The following is a 23,702-nucleotide window of genomic DNA, read 5'->3' on the forward strand; positions in this document are numbered from 1 at the left end:
CACTGTGTCCATCATCATATTAGCATTAAAGTAGGGGTGGTGGAATACTAAAATTGTTCTTTATTTTATTTAGAATATTTCCAACACATCAATGACTGATGTATTTACCCCATAAAAGGGAGAAACAGTTGGTAATATTTTGCTGGCTTGCATCAAGATATTATTCTTTCTTGGCATCGTCTTTTTCATTTTACCAAAATTTAACAATGGCTTTCTTCCCCATGTCAGACAAATGCAACTGATTGTAATAATATGATATATGCCTGTATCTGTGTAGTACTTAATGCCCTTACTGTGACCATGACTGTAGTGCAAACTAACGTGTCTTTGCATATTGTATGTTAGTCACTCAGTGTGTAGTAAACACTTCCATTACTAAAGAGTCCACTACTCTGTCAGACAGTTGCATGAAAAAAAATTGATCTGTAACTGTTTTATCAGAATTACTGAAATGTTGCCTGTTTCTGTATGCAGCTTACTTTGGATAATATTTCCATTTTCAAGTCAAAGCCCCTCCTGGCAGTCGGATCATTTAGGCTACTGTTATAGTTGGCAAAGTAGTTTTTGGCCAGTGGAATTTTCAAGGGGAAGGCTAGGAGCGAATCACTTGTGTGATAGTATAATGATGAAAGCACCGAGGAGCTTATCGGACTGAACGCCCAAACAAAAGAAATACAATGACCTTGCCACCTCAGGTGCACAGAGTAAGCCCATCTGCCAGCTCCGCAAGCTTCTCCACCAGCCAAAAACTACTGCACCGACTATAACTGCCTGGATTTTGAATTTTGCCATTAGAGAGAGAGAGAGAGAGAGAGAGAGAGAGAGAGAGAGAGAGAGAGAGGCAGGCAGACAGACAGACAGACAGACTCTGAAGGGGTACATGAGTAAGCATGAGCAGAGATGTCAGAAGTGGAGAAAACGTCTTAACCCATTTGAAGGCTAGTTTTATTTTCAAGAGTCTTCATTGCCAGGCCAGGTTTTGCAGCACCTTACAAAATGAATAATGCCTATCCTAAGTTTAGGTATACAATGAAGTGTTTGTCTTGATTTAATTCAAAATTTCCACAGTGAAGTAGAAATCAAGCTTCACATGACATTGTACAAACAGAACGTTGCAATGTATAAAGTGAAGCTTTCGTGGCAACTGAAGTTGATGGTTTATTCACCTTTCAGCCACCTGATGCAGCTTGTAGGCTGAGAGTCTTTCAGAACTTAGAAATATCTACTGAAGAACTTTATGCATCATTAAAAGATGCAGCTAAAAGGATGGAGAAGATGACTGTTACCATAAAATGTGTGTTAATTATTTTAAAATCTGATTAGTAAGTATTTGAAACTTGATCTGGAACTATACATCAGTTGAGATGTAAATTATGTCATAACATCAAGAGAGAAGTACTGAAATGTAAGTGAGTATAACAGAATATTCCTGATTATCAAAACACATAAAGGGAACTTACCAACTTCAGTATTTCCAACAACTATGCGAGCTTCAGGATATTCTGATTTCAGGAGCAATAGATCATCTAACTTTGTAGGACGATACCATGTTGCTCTCTTCCCCTTAATAATTAAATACTGAGAATCAAAACTTGAATCCATCTGCAAGTCACAATCATATTCAACAAATTAAATGTTATGCACATCTACCTACGTTTGACATCAGTGTAACCAATAGTAACAATTACACTAATTGTTATTAAATGAACCCAAACCACCTTACTATAGTTAATTTCAGTTAATCTTACAACTTACAAGATTTCTAAACAAAAGAGATTTTATGCTGTGACATTTAATAACTGAAGTACCACGTGACTCATTCTGATGATATGTAATACCAGACATTCTTGCTTATCCACCTCACCTGTAAATGCCATTTATAAGTGAGCATAAAATGTTTGCATTCACAAACTGAAAATCTAAAGCTAGTAACAGCATGAGAATACCAGACTTGTTAAGAAATGTAAACATTTTTTACCTTATCTTTATGACTTCTGTTGTTGACTTTTCTAAAAAATATAACAGTATTTGTTACATTCTGTAGGTTTGCTTCTTTTTTTTTGTCAGAAATCTAAATTCTTACTGGTCAAAATTTTTTGATGTGTAACAGAAGTATATCCAAAATAAATTTTGCAAACATTTTGAATCATAATTGCTTTTACGTGACTGCATTAATGTGGTATGAAGATATCAACTGGTAAGTGTAAGTTGCTCATAACCAAACTCAGAAGATCCAAGCTATATTAGGAATCCCCACATAAGAGTAGAAAATTGCAGCAGAACTGAGTCTGGAGGCTGCTTTGATAACAGAAGGGAAAAGTTACCACTCCCCCCTCCCCAATTACTTCAGAGCACAGCACAAACAGAGCATAATGCACATACTCTGAGTTCTGGAGGGAAAATTGGCTCCTGTGTTGGATCATATGGTGTGTATTCTGTTTTACTGAAGAGTACTTCCTCATCCCTAGTGCAGCCACCATTGCTTGTCACTCCATTAAACTTGTTCTTGCAACACTGGTCTCCCATTGCACATCCATTACCATTACTCAACCCATTAATCAGTTTGTTGTTGTACATGGCTTGGTTCTGTTCCCAGTCTTCAGTGAAACTGCTAAATCCTTCAATAATTGGACGATAACCAGTGCACCTACACAGATTGCCTGTAACACAAAAAATATTTGTTTCATTATTTGTATTATCTTGTTACTATTTATTTTTCTTGAAAAATAAATCAGATGTATCTTTAGAAATCTAGTTTATGAGCAATTCCTTGGTTTGCAAATGTATCTGTGTGTTATTTTTACTCAAATCTGGAGTACATATAGTATTGAAATACATTCTTCTTAATTTTGCAACCCTTATTGTTGTTGATGTTCATTTACTGCAGTTATAATAAATAATCAGCAGTACGAATGTAACACTACACAGTCATAATTGTTATTGCTGAAGAAGCTGCGTGTGGATAGAAAGCTCAGCCAGTCGCACTGGCCACACAGATCAAAGTCGTGGAACTTGTGTGCTTGAACACCGGGACCGTGGGTTTGAATACTACTCAAGGCGTGGATGTCTGTCTGCATCTTTCTGTGTTGTGCTGTCCTGCGCGCAGGCAAAGGCCTTGAGACAGGCTGATCACTCATCCATGGAGTTCTACCAATGTCTAATAGAGTAAGTAACCTCCAAAACGAGGATGTGAGAAAAGACCATAAAGGCTGTAAAACACTCGCTATAATAATGACAATAAAAAGCCAAAGCTCATTTCATAATTTTTAATTCAGTCCATACCTCATAGAAAAAAGAAAACTTCACACCTACAGAGATCTAATGCTGTTTAAGGAAATAATCCCTGTTTACACTGAGAATCATATAAAACCCATAAATACAAAATGCACAATTACTGATTGTTAAAGTAGGTGGTACATATAGTCCACACTGGGTTTTAAAGGGAACTGCAAAGGATCAGATTTGTTTTTCAGCAGCCCTGAGGATGAGAGCAGAGATTGTTTTCGAAACACTGGCAGAAGATATGGTTTATTCACCATTCAGCCACCTGACGCGGCTTGTAATCCAAGAGTCTTTCATCAAGAATGGTGGTGTTTTGCATTTTGCTCTACATTGCAAAGAGCAGGAATTTCTCACCATTCACTGACAAAGAGTTGCATCATAGCTCTGGAAGGATTAAAGGGAGATATAAAAGTAAAATAAAATTACCTTGGAAAGCTATTTCCATGTCCTTCATTGTGTGTTTGGGCAAGTTTCTGAGTAGTGTGTACATAGACATAACAATTCCTGGGGTACAGAAACCACACTGTGAGCCATGGGCCTCTGCTATCCTTTTCTGCACAGGATGTGGCTTTGTCTTGGTGCTGCCAATGCCTTCCACAGTTGTGACAGCAAGTCCATGCATGGAGGCCACAGGCGCCAAACACGCATTGACTGCTAGGTGACTTTTTGTTAAGGTGATAATAAATAAACGGCTCTTGTGCAGAAGATGTTGCATTACAGTACACGAGCAAACAACACAAGAAAACAATGGATGAAATACGAACAAAAAACAGGCAAAAAATAACTTTAATATAAATTAACAAAGAAATTAAACTATGTAGTAAATGGAACTAGTAACACGGTAACAAGCAAAATTATATAAACTAAAGTAACTGACTCATAGAGCAGAGTTTTTCTTCAGAATTAAAGTTTCTCAGCTAATCAAGAAATTCTCATATTTTATGAAACCCAAAGATTCATTACTGCATTTATAGAGCCTGCTACTAGTCCTCATCCTGTGAAATAGAGTAACTAAAAAACTAAGAAAGAAAACAACTAAGTAAATACCTAAAAATTAATATGAATTGCTGAATGGAATAAGGACCCATACTAACTGGAAATAAATATTAGTAAATTAAGATTTTATAAGATTTTATTTTCCAGAAACAGTATATATATTTTTTATCTCTGAATTTAAAAGCATAGTCATCTGGCATACACATTAATGAATTTAGAAGATTTTGCGTTGCCAACAACAAAGGTCCCAGACTAATTGTGTTATTGACAATAAGGTAGCAGAAAACAGAGCTTCAACAATTTGATACAGAAATCATTGCCACTGGACATGATCATCCAGTTCCAACCACCTCACATGACAGAATGATAGAAATATTAAAAAACAATCATTATCAAGAATTTTTAGAATCTATTCCTGTTCTATTTTCATCATGACACTCTATTTCATTTATTGTTATTGTTCCCTGATACTTAAATTTTAAACATCCTCACTTGATATTTTTACACATGATTTATTAAATATTATTCCTTTTATGATTTTGTTGCTGATTTTGGTGTCATGCTATTATGACAAATCCAAATGTATCTCCATTTACTTCCAGACCAGTTTCATTACTGATCTGAAGATGCAGGTGATACAGTCCTCCAAAAAATTGGTAAGCTATACAACTATATGGGGTCACAACTAGAAGGCCATAATCCACATTTTCACTACCACGAAAACCTCAACTCTCATAAAACCCATGTGATTTATGTACATAAAAATTGAATGGTAAACAACATTTAGGCCATCTTATCAGTTGAAATTCATCAAATGTCAACAAGGCCAGAAAACAACAGGACCTGACACACAGATAACTGGCTGCTTACAGCTGTAGATAAACTTCTGAGAAGGAAAGAGAGAAAACAGTTTAATAAACAGCTGGTTTAAAATTTAAATGTTTCGGCCTTAATGGTAATAAGAGTGGTAGATGATGCAAATGATAATCTGCAAAGCATAGCACTATTGCAGGCAGATGATGAAAGCTAACACATTACATGCAGGTACACAGATATGGGGCATGTATTTGTTGAAGAAGAAAAAATAATTATACTGCATGACTATTAAACAATAAATATTTCTGAATAAGATAAAAAGTAAATGTCTCTTTAAATCTCTTACAATAGGACACAAATTCTCTGAAAGGATACATAACTTTTTCTTTGACACGATCGTACCTGGAGACCATAACAGTGCAGGCTCCGCAGCCTCCTTCGCCACAGCCGAGCTTTGTGCCACACAGACGCACTGAATTCAGCTAAGGAAACACCTTACAACACAATTCTTAACTTTAATACGTGAACTGACTTACAAGTTGTGCCAAGTTAAGAAGACTGTCCAGCGTTATGAAAACTATGTATTTCAGTAAACAATGCTGTAATATTTGGGTTACAATTCAGAATTCTGATGATAAGGATGGAGATCATTCCCAAAAAAATGGTCTCTTCATGTAACAAGCTGATGTGGCCGATTGCCTGAGCAGATTTTATCAAGTTTAGTCACTACAAAAGCTTCAAATCATATATATATGACAATGCCTTCATTCTTGCCCATTTCTGTATGAGTAAAAATAATGTTAGACAATAAATACTTCTTCTGCAAAAGTAGAACTCACTACAATACAACCACACACAACAGCTACAATGACACCCTAGCACCACACCTATGTAGGCAATCCACACAACACAATGGTGTCCACCTCCCATTAAAATCCACCGAGCGGCACTGCAAGCTTCTGGAGGGTCTACACTTTATTTGGACTATACTGTGCAGAATCTAGTGTGGTTGTTATTATTAACCTGAAATTTATATATACTCATGTTTCTATTACTGTAAGTGCCAATACTTTTTTTACCTAGCACAGGTTAGAATAATAATTCATTCATACATTCATTCACTCATTCATCCTAAAGGATACGCTTATTTCTTAGATAGTAAAGTAAAGTCCATTCTGGGTCCACGTTGTTATCAACCACCTGCAACAAGAGCGGAAAAGTTCAGTCTGTACTGGAGCAGATGCACAGAATTTCCACATACATTTCTTGAAACGGTTCCATGACAAAACCGCACACGAAAATTGCGCACAGAAAGAAGCTCACTGTCATAAATGCTCACACGAAAATTACTCACACGGAAAAATGCTCACAAGGACAAATGCTCACACGTACGAATGCTCTCATGGACGAATGGCCATATTGACAATACTATAAGTAATCAGAAGCGTTAACGGGTTACCGTAGTAAACCGACGTTTCGGGAACAAACCCTGAAGATGGGGAGAGAGTTTGTTCCCGAAACGTCGGTTTGCTACGATAACCAGTTAACGCGGCTGATTTCCCGAGGAAATTTTATTGAATATGTTCCCGAAACGTCGGTTTACTACGGTAACAAGTTAACGCTTCTGATTACTTATAATATTGTGAATATGGCCATTCGTCCATGTGAGTATTTGTCCTTGTGAGCATTTTTCCGTGTGAGTAATTTTCGTGTGAGCATTTATGTCAGTGAGCTTCCTTCTGTGCGCAATTTTCGTGTGCGGTTCTGTCGTGTGCGCATTTGTCTGGTCACCCTTGAAACAAGGCATTCCAGCTGTTCCAAATAGCTATAATAAAGATCTGTCCTGGGTTAGGGCAACAGTATAGCTAGTTTCTGTAGCTCGGAAACTAAGCATGAACAACATCAAAACAATAGTTTCTATTTCGGTGAGAAGATAACACGGACAGAGGCCTCTGAAACCCGACAAAGGCCTCGGTTCATTTCCAGTGAAGATGGTTTCTTCAGCAGGAAACTTTGCAAGACAGAATGACCAAAGTTGCTGGTTTCGGCGGAGGGATTACAGGAACAAAGGTCGAGGCCTGGTGAGTGGTTTTTGTAGCTCGGAAATTAAGCACGATAGAAATATGGCTTAATGACCAAATCTGTTTGTTTTTGGTGAGGTGATTACAGGAAGCAAGGTCACAAACCATAAAACTGCACTGGAATCGATTTTCAGTGATGTTTTCTTAATCTTGGGGACTAATATCGGTAGAACATAGATAAGACCAACACTGTTGGTTTCTGCGAGGAGATAACAAGAATAAACACCATGAAAGTAAGTATTATTTCATACGATTCTCAGAACAATAACTATTATTTCCTTAAAGAACGTTAATCAATTGATCTCTGTAACGGAGATGTGCTTTCTTTGAGGTGAGAAATGCACATTATTATGTAGAGATGTGGAAAGCCGGTTTACTACTGGGATTATGACCGTTTGTATCCCAAATGTAAATAAGATACGTTACTGATGATTTTTTGTTTTGTGACATACGGTATTCATAGCATAAGCTTATTTCACCCAGATCATCTTCGAGCCTTACGTATTTTGTGTACTTACTTCGAGATCGGATTCTGTTGTAACATGTAAAATAATTACAGCATCATATTTGTGATAAGAATGTTTTCGTAAAGTAAATAAGCACCATATACATGGATATCAAATTTAAAAATTTAATGTAATTAAAGTAATTCCATATCTTTAGTTTCTTAATCCGACTGTTCTGTTTTCTACTGCAATGACTAGTAGCACAAACAAACCTTCCTTTATCAGATTAGGAGGGTCAAGGATCAGAGGACAGAATACTGTAACAGACGAAAGAGGATTTAGTTTATAGGACACCAAGTCTAAGCTAATGAAACAGACGGACATTAATTACATACTGGTATGAGATTTGAACTTCTCACGACAGTAAAGACGTCGATGTTGATCTTCTGGGTAGCAACGCTTTATGGACTTGTAGGTAGATACAAACGTTTCGAAAGAACATACCGTCTCCGTTTTCAGAGGTGGAGGAAATGGCATGTTTCTCCGAAATGCTGGTTGTCTACCTTTAAGTCTACTTGGCGTTACTACCCAGAAGATCATCAACACAAGTACTGGTAGTTTGACATTCGGCAGTTCCTGGCTTGCTATTCGCATAACTCCAGGAAACAGTCTGTCCTGCTCAGCTGATTTAAAAAATTCCCAAATTTTTAGGCCATCATGTACATTTCTTCGTTTCTCTAGCTGTTTATCAAATGCTGTTTCCTGTGAAAATCGTACGAGACGCCGGAAATTTTCGATATTCGAGATGGACTCGTAGATATTCGTAGATGTTTGTGGGATTATTGCTTAATAGCTAATTAAATAAATGCGTTAATGGAGACAGCTTTAAATTAACTTGCGTGAATTACAGAAAAAGAATAATTTATAAACTTATTTCTCCTGAATGGAGAATAGTTTGATATTGTCACGGAAAATGGAACCTTGTAAAAAAAAAGCAGGCAAATATGCACGAGCAAACAGACACCAAGGAAACTAAAAGTAGATCTTCAGCAAAACGAGCTGTCACAGATAACAATAAAATAAAGTATCACAGGTCTATAAATTCATGTAAGAAACCTAACCGAAACAAAATTCTCCCGCTTGAACCAAGTCAAAATTCGTAATGAAGTCTGAACAAACGAGAGAACTAACAAACACGCACAAAACGTTACGAATCGAGTTATAACTCAAACAACGAATGCTAGAAGTGAATACATGGTGCTGTATAAACACCAAACTGTACACAGTTTCTTGAAACCCGAAGGTTCATTAGCGTGTTCACAAGGGTTCACCATTAGTCCCTAACCTTAGCCAGATTAATCCAATTCGCATCCTCACTCCATATTATTTTAAATTTATTCATATATTATTTTCCTGCCTGTACCTAGGTGTCCCAATTGGATCTAAAATTGCATACGATTTTCAAATCTATCCCAAACTAGGCGCACTCCCCGCCTGTTTCAAACTCCTTGACATGATTATCCTAATATTATAAGGCGAAGAGCGCAAACTATGAAGGTATTAATAAGTAGTGGAACTAGGATACAATCTGCTGAACATATTTTCGTCACACTTTCTTTATTTTATAAGGGAAATATAAGATAAGCTTATCAAATATAAAGAGAATTGTAAAATCAGTGAAGGCATATGATGAGGAAAAAATCACAAATTAGGTGATAGCAAAGCTGAGAGATAGTGGTATAGTTTTAATTTTAGTTTTACGTAAATGGAAACACAGAATGTAAAAAGAATGTTAAGATCAATGCAAATATATACAGAAGTGTACAAAATACCAGGGAGTCAGATTTTGTCACTTTCATTCAAGACGTGATGGGTAATGTATAAAAAGTCTATCCAAAGCAAAAAGTTACAACAAATTCAGGCAGAATACCAAAGTAAGAAAATGACTAGCATTGTAGTTACAGCATTATATTTCATCTATTTTTTTGTACATCATCTGAAATGTTGATTTCTTTCTCTCAGCTTCATAGACCAATTGCCAACCTCTCATGTTTTCAGAAGAGTGCATATTATGCAGGGATCAAAATTTTCAACAGTCTACCATCAAATCTCACAAGTCTTGTAAATAAAAAGGCACAATTTAAACCAGCATTAAAAAGATACTTAATTACACACTCCTTTTACTCTGTCGATGAATTTATAATGTTTATAAGTAAGTCATAATTTATCTATCGTATATAATGGGTGGATTTATTTGTAACTTATCTCTACTTTATGTGAACACTTTGTACTTGTGACAATTATATAATAGCATGACTTGTATTTGTATAACATGTATTGTATTATTATGACTTATTCTACATCCTATTGTCATCTGACTAACTTATGGATCCATGGAATGTAATAAAGATGTATGTATAAATGAATATTTGTTGTCATGTGTATATGTGAAACGTCCATTTAACCGTGGTACTCCCTAAGTGCGTTTTAACGCTATGTAATTTTGAAAATGATCGACCGGCTACTATTTAGTGTTTGTGTCTCAATTCGTTTTCCACCAGTACCTCCTACTCATTAACAGAATTTCCATACTGAATAAAATTGTTATGATATTTCCTTCCACAATACTCTTGCAGATTGTGGTAATTATAATGACGAGAGTTTGTTTTTACCGTATTGCCTCGAACGCTGATATAATCACTCAATGTTCAGTGCAGGGCGTAATTCTGTAACTGCAGCTCGTGGATATTTGTGAGTTTGCTGATGCCAGAAGACTACAAATACGCAATTACGCACGCTATTAACAAGCGAAACGCACATCTCACAAGTTACAACAAATTTTAAACTGAACTTTCTAACCTGATTAGGTATAAAAAAAAGGTGACTGAAGCTGGATGCAACGCACAGATAAACTTTCAAAATTTATTCCATTTTCGGTTTGTACAATAATGTGGGAAAAAGAGAGGTTAGGTATTTTGAAGAATGACTGCCAGTAAGTCATTATAAAGAATTATGCATTTTAAAGTAACCTTAAATTTAGAGCCAGTCTTTCTTTATGTTCTTCCTTTCAATTTCTGATTGACATAGTCGCTTCAAGTTTTCAGATATCACAACACTTAAAATCTCTCTAAAACCTGTGACAACCATCTTCGAGTCGTTTAAAAATCCACGGTGACGGCTGTCAGAAATTTGAAAAAGTCGACCGAATGTGGCTGTCGAGTAGTCAGAACTTCTGCTTCGTATTCGGAATATTCCGGGTTTGAATCTCGCCACGAGGCCGAATATCCTAATTTAAATCTTCCGCCGTTTTCCTCAGTCCTTCCTGCAACATGCCGGGATAGTAGGGTATACCTCAAGTCAGGCTATGACCGCTTCCTTCCAGATATTGTATTTTCGGTTCACCATTCGTTTATCAGCACACAATTCGAAGTTACGAGGGTCGCTCATTAAGTAATGCCCCACATTTTTTTTCTCAGCCAATAATGAAGATAGAAAAGTGTACTTTTACATGCTTGAGATTTGATGTTTCCCGCGTTCGTGTACGGAGTTTCAAATGATTCCAACCGATAGCGGAGCTGTAGTGAACTGTTAAAATGGCGTCTGTGAACGACTCTCGTTACAAGCAACGAGCTGTAATTGAATTCCTTGTTGCTGAAAAAGAAACGGTGGTGAACATTCATAAACGTTTGTGTGCTGTGTATGGAAGCTGTGCAGTCGATAGGAGCACCGTTGGTCGCTGGGCTAAGAGAGTTAAAGCTTCAGGAAGTGAAGAAACCGAGCTCCGTGATCTGCCGCGCTCTGGGCGTCCTGCCACAGCCACCACTCCAGACATGTTGAACCGCGCGGATGCCATTATTCGTGAGGATCGGCGCATCACAACTCGACAATTGGCCCAACAGCTTTCAGTCAGCAATGGAAGTGTGATTGCAATTATCCAGGCTCTCGCATATTCGAAGGTGTGCGCAAGATGGGTTCCACGAAGTCTCACAGCAGACCACAGGATTCAAAGGAAAACGATTTCTTCTGAATTGTTGGAGCGTTTTGATGCTGAGGGAGAGGTCTTTCTGTCCCGGATCATTACAGGTGACGAAACCTGGATACACCACTTTGAGCCAGAGACAAAAAGGCAGTCAATGGAGTGGCATCATCCTCAATCACCGAGAAAGAAGAAATTCAAGACAACTCCCTCCGCCGGAAAAGTCATGATGACTGTCTTTTGGGACAGTGATGGGGTCATTCTTGTGGATGTGATGCCAAGAGGTGCGACCATCAATTCAGACGCGTACATCAGGACCCTGAAAACCCTCAAGAAGCGTTTTCGACGAGTTCGGCCTCACAAGCATCCAGCAGAAATTTTGCTCCTGCACGACAATGCACGCCCTCACACAAGTCTGAGAACCCGGGAAGAAATCACCAAATTGGGTTGGACGGTGCTACCCCATCCACCCTACAGTCCAGATCTGGCACCCTCCGACTTCCATCTCTTTGGGCCACTTAAAGATGCTATCCGCGGAACAAGATTTGAAGATGACGAGAGCGTGATTCAAGCAGTGAGGACATGGCTACGTGCACAGGACAAGAGCTGGTACCGGCAAGGCATGCATGCACTTGTTCCACGCTGGCGTAAAACCGTACAAGTTGATGGGGACTATGTGGAAAAATAGTATGTGTAAAGGAAACATTGATTTATATTGTCACTAAATTTGAGCCATCTTGAATAAATATGTTCTGAGGAAAAAAATGTGGGGCATTACTTAATGAGCGACCCTCGTATATAGTACGAACTACTGCCAACGCCGTAAAATTAACTAAAATTAAATAAATGAATAAGTGGAATGAGTTGAAACACGACAGCAGTACAGTTCTGTACAAAAAAATGCTAACAACACGGTCAAAGCCCGTGCAAATGCGCATTTAACATGTCCGTCCTCTCGATAAACCGATATTCATGTTCCTCGAAGAAATTTTGGCTCGCTATTAACATGATTGGTCCTATTCAGAATCACAACAAACAGCATGAAAATACTTTAAAATGTACTAAGTTTTTTTCATTAATTAAGGAGGTTGTTGTGGAAATCATTCGGAGCAGAAAACGTAAACAAAGATATTTTCAGAATCGCCACTGTTTCCGAGTGACGACATTTTTGCGTCAACATAAAAAATTCTGGTAATTTATGCAGATTATGGTTAAAATGGACTTTTAGCCCTGATCATGGAGGCAGCAAATCCCTCTGCAACTTCAGTAAACTTTACCATCACAGCGCAACAATCCAGAAGACGGCCATTTTCGTCAATTTATATATCTTTGCCGCAACTATATACCTCGGCATAGCACTACGAATAAAAAGTAAAACATTCAAAAATCTTCTGGGGAATAATTATAGCCATATGAGATTTAATATTCTCGTGACAAATAAGTCGATGTTGGTCTTTTGGCTGCAACGTCGTGAGGTCTTTCTTACTCCATGCCACATTTGAAAAGAGCAGGTGGCGCGACTGACTTGTAATTGGCAGAAAAACGGTTCCAATGTCTAAGTCTGCGGTTTTGATATGTGATTTTCCTCAGCCATACTTCTCAATTGCGAGTCCCACACGTTAAAGCCGTTCCAGCCAACCTAGGTTACTGGGTCCAGACAAACGCCCATTGAATGTGGCATTTGAATAACCACATGAGTCCGATTTTTTTAGACAACTGAGCTATCACTGCAATCACCGGGCGAAATGCATCGTTCCCGACAAGAATCAGACTTGACCAAGCCTTTTCTGCGTGTGGGCAGACTCTTTTTTTACTACTTCTAAAGAAACCACTGGAATCCAAATTGAGGCCACCCCAACAGTGACAAAAGACGCATAACCACATTAATCATTAAAAGTTTCTTTAATATTATACGGGTACTTGTAAAGCAACACGAGTCCAAAAGTAACTTTGGCTTACAACTCTGGATGCAAAAGATGTTAGTGAGCTAGAACCACATAAAAAATTAGATCGGCCTACCTGACAATTATTATCTTGGGGAAAAAATAAATCAGGCGCAAATCAAATAGTGCGTTGCTACCATTCTTTTTTCTATTCTTCTCAAAAAAAAAGTTTCGCGGACTCATGTTATTTTACAAACGATCGATTCAATTTCAAAGGAAACAGACAGGAAAACAATCCAACATGTCTTATATCCAGCTAAAAACTGACGTACATGAAGCTATTTTCGTAATTTTATCCAGAAAAATTGACTGTTCAGTAGACACGAGGTTTATTAACCTTTAGGACACCACGTATAGCCCGTTTAATTTAACTTCAGATCTCCTTCTGGAACACCGTATAACTCTTAAAGAAATTCGGCATGTTATAACGAAACCTTCAGCGTCATTTATGACAAACGGTGGTTTCTCCATTCTTGACATCAACAGTGACCCTTGTGGGAGAATGACGTCAGATTTCGAGGGTTGTGTAAAGAGGTTATCAGAAAGATACAGCCCCCCCCCCCGCATCATTCTTTAATCGTAACACAAAACAATATAACGCTCTATGCAGTGCAATGCAGTTTTAACACGGTACAAACGAACGTTCTAGAAGCTTGGTTTTCTCATCACCAGTAACATTTTTGTTAGAGAACATTTTAAAACCCAGTGGCTTCTATATTTACCACCTGCTTCAACAGTAGGTAACACTGAGATTAGTCTGAAGATTTTTGACGAAGGTGTATCGTCAGACTGATTCGTATACTGAACATTTTCCTTCGTCTATTAATTAAAAAAATCTCGGAAGCTGACTATCTTATTCCCGTTATCAGGTAAAATCATACAACGTAATGAGCTGGGTCCAATAGAAGATCATGTCAACCCCCATCTTGGAATAATACTAAAATTGATCTTAAAGAAAATGGTAGTGAGCGTATGAAATGGATTGAACTTTCGAAATATTTCGCCCAATTATTGTTATTATCGGCCTCAAACCTTCGAGTTAGAAGCCTATTACTGTAGAGTTAATTATTTAATGGATATAATGCTGTTCAGTGCTTGTAAAGTAATTAGGAAAACGCTGGTTAAATTTCATTTAAATGTGGGAAGGTATTTTTCTTCTTCACAAGTAAGTTCTCAGATCTATAAAGCCATTTCTGAGGTTCAGAACTGGTCCCGCCCTTTTCATTTATAAACATTAGCTTTGTTCTGTAACTAGTGTTTCGCAAGCTTCGTTTAGGTTTCATTTCTCATAATAATAATAATAATAATAATTTATTTACATTCCATGGATCCATAAGACAGTCAGATGATAATAGGATGTGGAAAGTCATAATTCAATTCAATTAATTTATTTACGTGTTTGCCAACAGCAAGAAGCCAATAACAGGCAAACACTGATAATACATACAATAATAGTGAAATAATATTGAAAAATAGTACACAAACAGATTAACTAAACTTATACATGTACAGTATTAATATAACTGCCAAGTACAGGCAAACCCAATTTAACCTATAGTTTTATAAACGGGTTAAAACAGCGGCAACATCTCTGACTGTATTCGAAACGTACTCTGTTCTAATCTTGTGGTGTCAATCATCCCATGACTGTTTCATATTTCTATTCAAACCTCCCAGTTGAATTCCAGGATACTACCTTCAACATCCTTCCTTGTTATTCGATCTTTCACATTAGTCAAGTCCTTTCAAGTTCCTGTTTTTAAGCGACCTGCATTCAAGAAATTTGACTTGTGTGATAGAGGCTTCCTCTATTTCTACTTTTTTATCGTCTATGCCATAGACGATAAAAAAACCTAAACGAAGCTTGCGAAACACTAGTTACAGAACAAAGCTATATGCTTATAAATGAAAAGGACAGAACTAGTTCTGAACCTCAGAAATAGCTTTATAGACTCTATGGTCAAGCCTGGCCGTCGTGACCCCTTTCGGGGTTTCCTTGCCAAAGTACCACGGTGGTTTCGCCTTGCCTTCCTTTACCCACCAGACTGGAAAAGGAGACGCGGACAAACATCCATGTCTTGAGTGGGACTCCAACTCACGGTCGCAGCGCACGAGGACCATGCCTTAGACCGCGTGGCCACTGCGCTGGCCTATTTCTACAAGCAGACTGTTAAGTAAGTTGATAAACCTGATCTGCATCAACCATATCTATTCGAACGAAACAGCCGATTATAAAAGTGAATGCTACGTGCAATGCTAGAGAATACTAAGAACACTATGTGAAACATATACATACCTTTTTTCCATTGACATAAAAGGTTAGGGTTGATTCCGTTCTGAACACAGGTTCCTTCATGACGACTTCAAGCAACGAACCTCCTTCGACAAAGTATCGCTAAGAAATGACACTCTCGACAGCACTTACCTCCTTGTGCTGACATTTACTGTAGACGCTGCGCCCAGATATGCAAGGCGACCCAAGGTCACACGGTACCTCTTTCAACTAGTTCATACAAGTTATTTTCCAGGGCCGGCCTTGCTGGCTATGCCACAAGATCTCAGTGACCCACATTTTTGCAAAAAAAGAAATAAAAAGGAAAAAACCATCGCAAGTAGTTTCTGTTGATTTCCTGACCCTGAGCAGCTACAATTGCACTTATATTTCTCTCTTAATGTCTCCAAACTTAAGCCATTGGTAGGACTGTTCCTTATAGACCTGTTTTTCATCTAAGCTACATGAAAACTATCCAGACAACCCCATCCTTCCCATTTTTATTTTGTTTTGAGGTATCATGTTTTCATTTGCTATGTTGTTCTTCTTGTTACAATTTAAGGGAGGGCAGGTTCTTTGAGTTCTGTTCATCACACGGCCCCATTTTTCTGAAGACCAACCTTCATTCTCATATAATCTATTTTACCTTCACCTACGGGTCATGTTCAGATCTCCCATCAAAATGCATGTCACAGTTATTTATTCAATTCTTCTGCCATCTTCTGAATAATAAACTGGAAGATTTCTCGCTATTTCAGGCATTTATTTCACGTGTGCATCAGTTCTTAGGGCCGTTTCACACTGTCGACCGGTCACCGCCGACCAGTCGCTGAACGACCACTAGGTAGAGAAGATAATACGAGTTTACACACGAGGGCGACCGCGACCAATGGCCGCCGTCGACCTACAAGCAGTGAGCGACGCACGGGAGACCAACGACCACGAGATACATAGATGGCAATCACGTGTTCACATTGCGGGCGACTCAGTCAGCGACCAGAGCTCAGAGAGGTGACATATCCATTGTTTCTTGTTTTCTCCCGTCTTGTTCATGTTACTCAAGTGATTAGTATATCATGAGTTTTGATACTGAAAGATTTATTTCGGTCGTAGAGTCACGAAGAGCCATTTGGGACCTTGCAAGATCCGATTATGCAAACAGGGAGTTGAAAAAAAGTCAGTGGGAAGAGGTTGTGGAATTGTTTGGCGGGGAAGGACTTCCTGAAGCGTCGAAAAAGGATCTAGGTAAGTAAAGAAATTTGAATATTAAAGTACTTAGGTATGTGTTTGGGTATGGATGCATTACAAAACGTACCGATATCAAAGTCCTCTGTAGGGGTTTAATTTTTCATACTATGTCAGAACCATCTCTACAATTTTACAAACAACAAATAGTGATTACAGTAGAAGTACATTTTAAAGCTACTAAAGCTAAATAACATCGCTTAGCCATTCCAATCGACCTTCATGCATAAAGTAATCTGCAAAGAAATCCCTGTAACAGGCCCCGCGTAGGCTTGCTCTTGTTGTTTCATGCCGTACGGTGTTTTGGAATCCAGGAATTGTCAGGTGTCTTCATATTGATATCCATCTCTTACTCGTACATAATTATGCAGAACGCAACAAGCTTTAGTTATGTTAACGGCCAAATCAATATCGACGTTCATGGCTCTATGGAAAATTTGCCACTTATTGGCTAGTATTCCGAACGTGCAGTCTAGCATTAAACATTTTTTTCTGTGGAGTTACATTAGAGCCTGCATAAGGACGCATTACTCTTTCAGACTGTCCAAATGCTTCATCGCCAACAATGAAATATGGTACAGTTGGGGAAATTTGCCCTGACGTTGAACTCGTCTATTTCAAGCCATTTCTCCCTCGTAGGTACAGGTAAACATGCATTTCTGAAAATATTCCAGATGAAATAGGTGACTTCCCTAATTATTGCGGAAATTTTTGAGACGCCGAATCTAAATGAGTAATGTAGATCCACAAATTTGCAGCCACTTGCCAGATATCTGTAACAAAAAAGAATGTGAATAGTCAATTAGTAAATAGGTACAAAATTGTAAACAGTAAAAATGGAAATATTCCTTTAATTTCAATGTTTATACTTTTTATTTATTATTTGCATATAAATTGTTGATTATTTATTTGTTCGCAGGGATATCTCTCCAAAAAAAATGGAAAAATATCAGAAGCTGCTACGCAAGAGAGGTAAGAAGATTGAAAAACATTAAAAGTGGTTCTGCAGCATCACGAAAGAGTGAATATATTTTCTATAATCAACTTTCATTTTTAAAAACCACAACTGAAACCCCAACTTCTGCAAACAGCATGTCAGAAGAGGTTGGTTCTTCCGACCAAAATGCTACTGGGCCATACCCGGAACATCGCTCGGCTACCAGAGGGAAAAGGCAAAGACCCTGTAGTAGCGATACTGATCAGGAGTTGCTTACTGAGTTGCGAAGATCTGTCGATGCTAGGATAGCAAGGGAGGCTGCGTTGGAAAAGGATGAAGACAGAATGTTTTTGATATCACTTCTATCCTCGTTCAGGAAAATTCCCGAACATAAAAAGGCTTCGACCAAAATAAAAATAATACAAACAATACAAAACGCCCAACACAGATAACTTTACGGGATCACTTTCATACCCTACTACGTCATGGGGCACTGAATCGCTTGTTTATAATCAGTGGTTATTACAGAAATCCTCCTCCAGGTCAACAACGAAGAATTCCGGATGAACATCCCTCATCTGATGTCTCTGACGATACAAAAGATTCCGGTGGTTATGTGGACTTGTTTTGAATTTTCGGTACTAATAAATTGTCGTTCTTTTTTTTAGTTAGTTAATTTCTTAAAAATACGTTCGTTTGATGCTGCTCGTGTTTGTTCTTTTATCTAACAACTTTTCAAAAATAATGTTAATTGGCTATTAGTTTGGAATGCAATAAATTATTCACTGCGTTCACGTAAGTTGATTTGATTGATTTAATAATGTTTTTTTAAATGGCACTTACCTCAAAGTCACACATAGCTTTTCTTCAGCGGATATGCACGGTCTTATGTTGGTATCCAATCCCGTAATTGATGGTCTTAAGGCGCTCAACAGTTCATCGAAACATTTCATGGACATTCGCATAAAGTTAAAAAACTTATCTTCATGTTTCCTGAGGTCATAAAAAAACAACGAAAACATTCCTTTGCTGCCACGTTCTTGCAACAAAGGGTGCACCCAATGTTTTCTACTCCTCTTTTTTTCTGTTTCTAGTGGAACGAATTTTTATCATTATAGTGATCTCCTCAATTCGCCACGGTGGTCTAGCGGTCAGAACACTAGCCTTGTAAGCCTGGGGTCCCGGGTTCAATTCCCGGTGGTGCTCAAATTTATAACTTGTGTTGGGCAAGGCCGTGGTCTAGGCATCACGGAGTTTTCCTCCGGGGGCTTCCCCGGTTTCTCCATGGCATCCCAACAATTACTCCACTCACACACAGAAGAAGGCAATGGCAAACCACTTCTGATCATCTCTGCCAAGAATGTATATATGTATGAGCAGGTCCCTGACAACCTGAAGAGATTGGAAGGATCCTGTTCATAATATATGGACCTGTCGTCAGACAGAACACTACAAATAATAAAAAAAAGTGATCTCCTCGACGTCCATACTGCTTGACTGCTTCCAAAGTACCGAGGCTGAGGCCTATGTCTGCGCTGGTCTCCTCGTTTGGTCGTTCTGCGACTGGTCGACAGTGTGAAACGGCCCTTAAAGTTGTTTGATAACCTGCTCTTTCATATCTAACTTCTTCCCCTCCATCTTTAACCCACACACAAATCAGTTCTACTCAATTTTCATTCAACTTGGTGCAATATTTCATAAATAGTAAAGTAAAGTTTGTCCCGCTATACGCCATGTAGGCGTTTGGGGGGAGTGTGGGTATAGCTCCTCTCTTCCTTGACCTCGGCAATAGATGGGGGTGAGTGGTCAGCATCACGCCCCGGCCGGCTTTACCCCCGGGAAAGGAACCCGGTACCCATTGTAGAGGAGGCTGGGTGGGCCCCAGAGCAGGTCTGGACGCAGAGGCTAGAGGAAAAATCCTCTGCCCCCGTCGGGAATCGAACCCCGGCCGTCCAGCCTGTAGCTAGTCACTATACTGACTGAGCTATCCCGGCTCATATTTCATAAATATGTAGGCCTAAATAATAGCATTTTAATTACTTTTGTGATTAATGTATACTTAAGAAGGGTTACTAGCACTAAAAACAACATGTTTAATAATGCAAATGTATGACAGTTTTTAAAGTTAAAACTATTCATGTTATATGAAGACATGATGATATAGTTTTACTTTGTATTCTAGTTATTTTGCTCAAATTTATTTGATATTTTCAAGTAAACACAACAGAGAAAAGGGAATATGAAGTTAATAATTCAGATTATGAAGCATCATTTTTGCCTTGAGAATATAATTGGTTGCGATTTTGAGGTTTTCACAGCGGTGAGTATTAAGATTTCTGTCTTCTGGGTTGTTGCGCTGTGTAGTCTGGTCGATGTTTACCAACGTTTCAGAGGTCATACTGCTTCCGTCATCAGGGCGATGAGTATGAAGATTTCTGTCTTCTGGGTTGTTGCGCTGTGTAGTCTGGTCGATGTTAACCATCGCCCTGATGACCGAGGCAGTATGACCTCTGAAACGTTGGAAAACATCGACCAGACTACACAGTCCAACAACCCAGAAGACAGAAATCTTCATACTAAGAATCGCCCTGATGACGGAGTCAGTATGACCTCTGAAACGTTGGAAAACATCAACCAGACTACACAGCACAACAACCCAGAAGACAGAAATCTTCATACTTAATCGCCCTGATGACGGAGGCAGTATGACCTCTGAAACGTCGGTAAACATCGACCAGACTACACAGCGCAACAACCCAGAAGACAGAAATCTTCATACTAAGAATCGCCCTGATGACGGAGTCAGTATGACCTCTGAAACGTTGGTAAACATCGACCAGACTACACAGCGCAACAACCCAGAAGACAGAAATCTTCATATTTAATCGCCCTGATGACGGAGGCAGTATGATCTCAGAAACGTCGGTAAACATCGACCAGACTACACAGCCCAACAACCCAGAAGACAGAAATCTTCATACTAAGAATCACCCTGATGACGGAGTCAGTATGACCTCTGAAACGTTGGAAAACATCGACCAGACTACACAGCGCAACAACCCAGAAGACAGAAATCTTCATACTAAGAATGGCCCTGATGACGGAGTCAGTATGACCTCTGAAACGTTGGAAAACATCGACCAGACTACACAGCACAAAAACCCAGAAGACAGAAATCTTCATACTAAGAATCGCCCTGATGATGGAGTCAGTATGACCTCTGAAACGTTGGAAAACATCGACCAGACTACACAGTGCAACAACCCAGAAGACAGAAATCTTCAGAATATTGCTTCCTATTGCAGATGTCCCTAAATCCTTGACAGGGCATGTTTCCAATACAAAAGCAAGTGTTAATTAAGGAACACTTTACAAAACAAACTCTGCTGTTATATTTCCAAACCAACCAAGAGAATGCAAGGATAAAATGGTACATGATATAGGGCAGATGTGCACTGATAGAACATTTCTCTGTTATTTTGATTGCCTTTCTTATATATTACACATTTTATTAATCCTCCTATGTAGTCCATCCTAAACAAATCAGGGAAGTGACACTGAATGAGGTTAAGCTGAACACTTCTGGATTATCACTTATAAATCATGCTAGTTTCAAAATCAGTGATTGACCCAATATCCATCAACATATCTGCATTTTGAACCCTGATTCCGTGTTTAGAAGTGGACAATCAGAGATGTCACAATAACCTTGTAACACAAAAGAATATTTTCAATTACATCTGCACTTGTGAGTCTCTTCTCTGAACACTCTGCGGAATATTTTTGTCCCTGCATCTGCCACTGTTTCCCAGTTCACTAAGTGGAATGCCAAATTCAGCTGTGGCCCACACGTCACAGTTCGGGCTGTAGCTCGCGGCCCGAGGCTTCCAGTTACTGCCGCCTCCAGTAGTACTTGACAGCCCTGCACCCGTACTTGTGGCGTCTTCTAAGGATCTACATTTCCCTCCCATATGACCGTGACCACCTACGGTTTGTGCCGATACATGCAGGTGGTGCTGGCTACTCTGGCACCTAGCAAGGTATGAGGGATTGCTGCCAGATGGATTAGCACCATAGCTGGCAGCACCAGCAGATGAACTGCTTCTGCGACGGTCCTCTAAAGCATTGAGGCTACATGTCGGAACTATTCTGTGTGGGAATCGAGGGGAACCCTTTGCTCGTTCCCTGAATGACAGGACTGGTTGCGAACGTTGATGCTGCATCATTCCCTTCTGCACAGACGAGTAGATAATTCTTCTCTCATCTGCACCAAAATCTTTTTCCTCTTTATGTGAAAGACACATACCTAGTGAGAACTTTCTTCTATTTGCACTGTTACTATCTTCTCCATCAAAGTAGGTACTAACTTCAGGTTCATCATTGGATGTGACACTGATGATGGGACCACTTCCACCTCCTGCTCTGCCACAGAAGCGCTTTAATGGATGGAGTTCTCTGGAAGATTGCCCACCACTTAGTCCATACTGGTTTAATGCTGCGACACTAGTGTTGCATGAGGAAGTCATGGCAGCCATGTTGCTGTTGGGAACAAGACCTGCCAAGTAACCCATGTGGACTCGAAGAGCTGACGCAATGCCTCCTCCAGTCGAAGTACCAGAAAAAGAAGCTGTGGATGTTTTCCGACTTGAGGGTCGACTTCCAAGCAGGTTCTTGAGGCGACTAAAGACACCTGGTTTTCCTGAAGCTTCCATGTCATTATCCTGATGATCACAAATGATGTAGCATTCCTGTTTTCTGCTAGACTCTCCTGTAGCTATCGAATCGTCCAGCTTTGGTTCCGAGCTGAATGTGACTTGACGACGCATGGGAAGGTTCCCATGTTCAGCTGATGGCCAGCTAGCCCGTGGTATTACAGGAGGTAGCACTGATAGCAACAACAAGGGAAGACCTCCTCCCACACTGGGTGAGGGCAGCATTTCCATCACATTGTGTTTCTGGGCAGTTCCTCTCTCATCAGGAGAAAGATCAGTCTGAAAGTGTTATTTGAGACTTTCAATAGAGTGAAAATGAGAATCATCTTTGTTTCTGTTATGATACAAAGTAGTCTTGCAGGTGGCTACTGGTATTTTGGAGGATTATATCACTTCTACCTTCAGGAATACAAGTTCCTCCAGAGCACTGGTAGCCACCTAAAAGAGTCTTCCAATAACCTAAATTATCACACAGAGATGATTACCTTCTGGGATTTTGTGCTTTGGAGTCTCATAGAAATTTATGTTTTAGAGATACTTACTCTCTCCCTATTTCTATCCCATATGTACTACATGCCCCAACTCTCTCACACATCAAACACACACACTCTCTGTCCTTTACTTATAAAAGGAGATTTTTCTCCTTCCTTCCTTCCTCTCTCTCTCTCTCTCCTCTCTCCTCATTCCCCTTCCTTTCTTTGTAAGGAAAGTGGGCTACAGAACATCTCCTTAATACCAGATAACCTAACCACAACCTGAAGTCTACACTTCTGGAAATAAAAATGGTGGACTTACCAATACAATTTCATGACTGACCTTCTTGGAAGCTGCTTCCTCAGATGTGGAATCTGAAGATGTATTTGGTGACTCTATCAACTGCCGTTTCAAACGACAAATTTCCAAATCCAATGCTGCAATTTCTCTACGATAAACACGGTTCTGAATTTCAACACGATATTGGAGTTCTCTCTGATCATCTGTGACAAACCTAAAATT

At 39.1% G+C, this 23,702-nt stretch overlaps 2 protein-coding genes and 1 long non-coding RNA gene across 6 annotated transcripts in view; all 3 read right to left on the minus strand.

The window, feature by feature from the left end:
* Positions 1–15,972, minus strand: part of ry (xanthine dehydrogenase rosy) — a 39,425-nt gene extending 23,453 nt beyond the window's left edge. For 2 of the 3 annotated variants that reach the window (XR_002543282.2, XM_022065669.2), the window contains exons 1-6: positions 15,837–15,972; positions 6,237–6,294; positions 5,470–5,566; positions 3,709–3,944; positions 2,383–2,660; positions 1,461–1,602 (exon numbers count right to left, since the gene is read on the minus strand). Coding sequence is in view for 2 of the 3 variants with exons in the window: in XM_022065669.2 (XP_021921361.2) it covers positions 1,461–1,602; positions 2,383–2,660; positions 3,709–3,944; positions 5,470–5,566; positions 6,237–6,294; positions 15,837–15,896 (871 nt within the window). In the remaining variant the exon portion in view is untranslated. The remainder of the gene's footprint in view (positions 1–1,460; positions 1,603–2,382; positions 2,661–3,708; positions 3,945–5,469; positions 5,567–6,236; positions 6,295–15,836) is intronic. The other variant, XM_087351748.1, reaches the window with a different exon arrangement.
* Positions 15,973–17,132: 1,160 nt separating this feature from the next.
* LOC147873287 (uncharacterized) lies at positions 17,133–20,374 on the minus strand. Its single transcript, XR_015535902.1, has 2 exons — positions 18,838–20,374; positions 17,133–17,830 (listed from the first exon to the last, which is right to left on the minus strand). It is a non-coding gene; the product is annotated as an uncharacterized LOC147873287 (long non-coding RNA).
* Positions 20,375–21,362: 988 nt separating this feature from the next.
* GABA-B-R3 (gamma-aminobutyric acid type B receptor subunit 3) overlaps positions 21,363–23,702 on the minus strand; it is a 287,088-nt gene continuing 284,748 nt past the window's right edge. For both annotated transcript variants that reach the window (XM_087351747.1, XM_087351746.1), the window contains 2 exons: positions 23,523–23,694; positions 21,363–22,985 (listed from right to left, as the gene is read on the minus strand). In XM_087351747.1, the coding sequence (XP_087207873.1) occupies positions 21,729–22,985; positions 23,523–23,694 (1,429 nt within the window). In that variant the 3' untranslated portion in view covers positions 21,363–21,728. The remainder of the gene's footprint in view (positions 22,986–23,522; positions 23,695–23,702) is intronic.

This window comes from Zootermopsis nevadensis, unplaced genomic scaffold, assembly GCF_977971745.1.
Source record: "Zootermopsis nevadensis isolate Lab colony 2312 unplaced genomic scaffold, Znev_1.0 Znev_ptg000020l, whole genome shotgun sequence".
Classification (NCBI taxonomy): domain Eukaryota; kingdom Metazoa; phylum Arthropoda; class Insecta; order Blattodea; family Termopsidae; genus Zootermopsis; species Zootermopsis nevadensis.